Here is a 5,063-nt window from a genome sequence, read left to right on the forward strand (position 1 = left end):
TTCTGATGGGCCACATGAAGGGAGGTGAGTTCTGAGGGGACACATGGGGGGGGCAAGTTCTGAGGGGACACATCGAGGGGGGTGAGTTCTGAGGGGCCACATGAAGGAGGGTGAGTTCTGAGGGGACACATCGAAGGGGGGGTGAGCTCTGAGGGGCCACATTGATGGGGGTGAGTTCTGAGGGGCCACGTTGACGGCGGTGAGGTCTGAGGGGACAGATGGAGGGGGGGGCAGTCGGTTTGATGAAGCAGCCCCTGGAAGGGAGGCAGCAGCTGAGGGTGGGAGGCAGGTTTTCTTGTGTTTTACCAGTTTTCCTGGGCCTCAGGGTTTCGGCAGCGTTTCGGGTGGCATTAAACGCTTTGTTGTGGCTCTTCCCTCAGGCTGGCGAGGGGCTGGCAGGCAGGAGGCAGCAGATCAGGGCTCCGTGCAGAGTCAGAGGGGACGGGGCAGCCGTGGGCCACAAGCTCAGCTGAAGGGACTGCAAAAGGTCAGTAGCTACAAACACACACACATCTCTATCATTGTTCATAACAGGCTGGGTTTATAGACTCCTCACTCTGCAGTTCAGTTTGGCAGCGTTCTTTTCAGGTGAAGTAGATCTCCCTTTTTGAGGGGATTAGGAAAACCAAGGTGTTTTTTTTCCATAAAATTTTAAGCTGAATAGGAATTGGATCAAAGCTGGAGCAAGCCTGTAGTCCAGGCTCCAGCTACGGACCTTAGAAACAGCGTCTGCTCTGTGTCACAGATTCAGCTGTAACTCGCCCGCTACGACGATGGACAGCGAAGTGCAGAGGGATGGCAGGATCCTGGATTTGATCGATGATGCGTGGAGGGAAGATAAATTGCCCTACGAGGATGTGGCCATCCCTCTGGTAGGTGAATTGCTGCTTATCAATCTGAGTTAAGGCCGGTGTGTTCACCGCAGCCCCTTCCACCAAGCAGCACCGACACTATTGCTTGCGGTGCAGCTAATTCGTACAAAAGGTTGCCGGGATGGATCTGATTTGCTCTTTTTCTCTCCTATATGCCATTCCTGTGTGCATATGAGGAGGTGGATGTTTCTCTCCCCCCTTCCCCTGACCGGTTGCCAAATCTCCTTGGAATTAGAGTGCCCTTCCCATCGCACAATTCTGGGTTTGGCATGAGGGAGAGGTACAATCGTCCTCTCTCTGTGCTTCCCCTTCGTGATATTAGTGTTTGAAGTGGCTTCCCAGTCTGTCTGTAGAACAGAGAGGATCAGCCTCATGCTGACAGTTGCAGCCTTGCTTACGCTTTATTTCCACTTTTAAAAGAAGCTGAATTCTTTTCAAATGTCTTCCTAATCAGTGTTTTCCGAATACACTGTTGCTCTGGCCAGTTCAAGGATGGCAGTACAAACTGGCATCTGCCGTGGGACTCTTGTAGCGCTGCGTCCAGTGCACGGCAGCATCTCTCCATCCACCCCCAAAGTCCCAAAGAAGCTTCAGATCTCCCACCCTGACACCTTCCTTAGCCTTCTTGAAACAACCAGGGAAGTGAGAGGTATCTGAGGATTTATCCCTTTCCTTGTTCTCCCCGAGCTTTACCCTGGCTGGCACTGACAACGCAGTGGGGACTGATAGGCTGCTAGTTTCCTTTAGGACAGAAACATTTCCAAATCACCAGTAACAGCTCAAGCTTTAGCCCTCACACCACTGTCTTTTCAAGAGAGGGCAAGGAGCCTCCAAAATCCATCCATATATATATATATATATACAGCACACGAGTTTTCCTGCCAAGATTTGGGCTTGAGGGAACGATCTTACAGAACTGTGATTCTCTGATACAAGAGCCCAAGCCCCACTTTGCTTGGAATAACCTTTATTAGGCAGCTCAAATGTTACAAACTACTTCCTTGCTGACATTTTCCTTCACCCTGTGTCTGAGTCAAGAAGAAACGTTACAGTTTCTTTCCTTCCAGCCATCTCTTGAGCTACTTACAGTCACATCCAGATGGCACCCTCACAGCAGGAAGCCTCACCAACTAACAATAGACAGAAAGGCCTGGCTGTGGATGGAAAGATCCCCAGGGATGGGGCTGGCTCTCATCGAGTAGGAAAACCAGCACAAATTCACAGGAGGCTTATTGAGCAGCACTGGAAAGGAGCAAACAGACTGGCAGAGCAGTGGTATTTGAGCCTGTCCTGAGCACCTGATCCTGTGAACTCAAATGAGCTCAAATCATACGCTGTTTTCAAAACTGGAAAACTTGATTTAGCTCATGCTGGGGTTTCCAGAGATCTAGAACTCAGAATTCTTGCCCAAATGGTATCTGGCTGAATAACGCAGACTGTGCGACTGCACCGATACAACACCACAGAGAACAAACAATCTAAGAGGAGAAAATGAAATCTCAGTTAAACTCTACTTCCTCCTCACTGTGTGGTGAGCAGTCTGTGTTGCACCCGGTGGGGGTTTCTGGCTTCTGCTGCTGCCAGAGCATGGCCACACCTGAGTTCAGCACCGAGGAGGAGGAAAGATTTCTCACCTGCCATAGGAAAGTACCATGTTACAGAACCAGGTGTCTTAATAACAGCTATAATAAATGTATTCTTGGCAACAGCAAAAGCAACACATTGCAAACAAGCAATGGAATAATTGCATCGTACTATTATTTACTTATTCTGCTTTTTCTATATATTCTCCTTCTTCGCTGCATGAGTGTATAGCAAGGCCCCAGGGTCCTGGAAAGCCAATTTACCTTTCAGATTAAGCACCATATTCGTGTGAAAAGAATATTGTTCATAACAGGGCTTAGTAATATTTTTAAGTGGATCAGTATGGATGATATGTATTGTTCAGATGCACCCTCTGGTCTCCTTTGTGGATTTTTGTATTTATCCATATGAAGTCTTAGCAACCTGCTCATTTCTGGAAGCCTATTGTGCGTGGAATGCATTGTACCTCTGTTTTGTTCTCAGAATGAGCTTCCTGAACCAGAGCAAGACAATGGTGGCACAACCGAGTCTGTGAAAGAGCAAGAAATGAAGTGGACAGATTTGGCTCTCCAGTATCTCCATGAAAACGTTCCGCCCACGGGCAACTAGTGAATCAGTGAGGTCTCATGCAGTGGGTGCATGAATGCAAGATAAAAAATATTCTTCAGCCGACCATCGCTGTCATAGGCTTCTCTAAGGAGGAAACGTCTCTGGAACAGGCTTGGATTCAAACAGTGGTTCTGCTCAGTGAGCAAACACAGTTTAAAATCCTTCTGTAAGGAGAGTGAAATGACAATGGCTGGCTGACACCTCAGAGCTAATATCAGAATGTTTCTCTTACGGTAAATTATTGGACGTCTTCTGTTAAATTGTTCTTAAGTTGGTGCTGATTCTGATCTTAAATGTTTTCTACCTGTGATAAAAAAAGTATTTTTTACTGTCTCAAGTTGTAACTGATTTCAGAGCTCGCACTGGGATCACTTCTGACCCCAAAGTCCCAAGAAGTTTTCCTGTGTAGTCCTGTGGCTGGAGTTCAGAGTATAAAAATCAAATGACCCCAATTCAGTCGTTACAGTCTTTAACTAATGTGTGGCTGAGGAAGGTTGTGTGGGGCAGGCAGGAAAGATGGGTCAACGGGATTCAAGAGCTGGAAGTAATCTGTAAATCGGGGATTATTTGAACAACTCCTTTCAGGATGGAATGGTGGGGGTGGACAGCATTTCCAGCGCTGGCAGTACCCATCCTGGGAACGTTTGCCACCGCGCGTACTATAAACAGACAGTCTGATTGATGCTAAAATGGTGATTATTCAAAATTTTTTTTTAGAGGGGGCCTGCCAGGCCCCGTGGGCCACCTGCTGAACTAGCTTCAGGCTAAAATAAATTGTTACTTCTTTTTATGCTGAGGAGAAAGGCAGGGCCCTCTTGATTTCTTTACCTCATTTTATCTCTGATTCTCAAATGTCTTTTGCAATAGGTAAAAGCCTTCTGTTCATCTTGCATGTTTCACTGTTGGACCGCTTCCTTCGCACCATTGGCAGAACTCACTAAGGAGAAAATATTTTGACAGAGTTTAGGATTACTGGGAGAGGTGAGAAAGGAACTGGAAGGAAAACAATGTTTCAAATTATTTTCTTTTGCCAGTGCATCAGAAGAAGCACTTTCCTGGAGCTTGCAGACTCCACAGAAGTTTTTTTGGTGTCTTTTCTCAATGTTTATGCTCTTCAAAACAACAAAAAGCCCAACTTTTGCCTTTGTGATTACCAAAAGGAGACTATGATTGCTGAGCTGCAGGAGGACAGAGAGCTCAAGGTGCTTGTGAAAAAGCCCTTGTGTGTTCCTGGCTTACACCATGAGGTGTAAGCCCTGCCTGCCCCAGAGAAGCAGCACGCACTTGTCTGAACAAGAAGGAGCTGCAGGCAGCCAGCAGGCAGAGTTAAGGATTAACCCTAAGAATTAGCAAAGTCAAAAACCTTAATCCCTACAGTATGGACCAAAGAAACAGCGATGCAGCTGGGAACTGTAAGAGTTCAGCTCCTCACTGGATCACCACCGGGAGGAGGCGGAAGCACAACCTGTGCTTAATGAGGTGTGTCTGATCCTCCCCATGTTCCCCTTCCCTGAACTACGTTAGAAGAATTTGCTATGAAAACATCAGGCAAAACTACCACACAAGTTTTAAGATGGAAGAAGGGAGATTTAGGTGAGATCTGGGGGAGAAATTCTTTGGTGTGAGGGTGGTGAGAGCCTGGCCCAGGTTGCCCAGAGAAGCTGTGGCTGCCCCATCCCTGGAGGGGTTCAAGGGCAGGTTGGAGGGGGCTTGGAGCAACCTGGTCTGGTGGGAGGTGTCCCTGCCCAGGGCAGGGGGGTTGGAACTTGATGATCTTTAAGGTCCCTTCCAAATCTAACCATCCCATGATTCTATCCAGCAGCCATGCCTGTTCTCTCCTCCCTTTTCTCACCCCTTTACAAACTCCCCACCACCCTCATCTTTCCAATTTTGCCCCTAGATCTTCCAGCTCCAATTTCAGACTTCCTCTCCTGCCAATTCTATCCAGTTCTCTCTTCCCCTCCCTTCTCTCACCCCTTTACAAACTCCCCACCACCC

General features: G+C 47.7%; 2 protein-coding genes and 1 long non-coding RNA gene across 7 annotated transcripts in view; 2 read left to right on the forward strand and 1 right to left on the reverse strand.

Annotated features, from left to right (window-relative positions):
- Window positions 1-289: 289 nt before the first annotated feature.
- Window positions 290-3,517, forward strand: ANAPC13 (anaphase promoting complex subunit 13). The gene is made up of 3 exons (XM_014939747.1): window positions 290-487; window positions 746-872; window positions 2,940-3,517. Exons 2-3 carry the CDS (start codon window positions 774-776, stop codon window positions 3,063-3,065), a joined length of 225 nt encoding a protein of 74 aa, XP_014795233.1. The 5' UTR covers window positions 290-487; window positions 746-773; the 3' UTR covers window positions 3,066-3,517.
- Window positions 3,167-5,063, forward strand: part of LIPH (lipase, member H) — a 30,524-nt gene continuing 28,627 nt past the window's right edge. For 3 of the 5 annotated variants that reach the window (XM_014939746.1, XM_014939743.1, XM_014939741.1), the window contains exons 1-2: window positions 3,167-3,298; window positions 3,933-4,658. In XM_014939746.1, coding sequence (XP_014795232.1) covers window positions 4,601-4,658 — 58 coding nt within the window. In that variant the 5' untranslated portion in view covers window positions 3,167-3,298; window positions 3,933-4,600. The remainder of the gene's footprint in view (window positions 3,299-3,932; window positions 4,659-5,063) is intronic. The other 2 variants (XM_014939744.1, XM_014939745.1) reach the window with 2 other exon arrangements.
- The window catches only part of LOC106886642, a 30,146-nt gene continuing 28,660 nt past the window's right edge, over window positions 3,578-5,063 (reverse strand). Inside the window, exon 4 of the long non-coding RNA XR_001411703.1 lies at window positions 3,578-4,002. This is a non-coding gene — a long non-coding RNA (uncharacterized LOC106886642). The remainder of the gene's footprint in view (window positions 4,003-5,063) is intronic.

Source organism: Calidris pugnax, unplaced genomic scaffold (genome assembly GCF_001431845.1).
Source record: "Calidris pugnax isolate Ruff unplaced genomic scaffold, ASM143184v1 scaffold37, whole genome shotgun sequence".
NCBI lineage: Eukaryota > Metazoa > Chordata > Aves > Charadriiformes > Scolopacidae > Calidris > Calidris pugnax.

Bases quoted from the DNA above. Each gene is read 5' to 3' on its own strand.
- ANAPC13 (XM_014939747.1), top strand. From the start codon at position 774: ATGGACAGCGAAGTGCAGAGGGATGGCAGGATCCTGGATTTGATCGAT. The intron at 873-2,939 runs GTAGGTGAATTG...TTTTGTTCTCAG, and splicing joins AGGATGTGGCCATCCCTCTG to AATGAGCTTCCTGAACCAGA.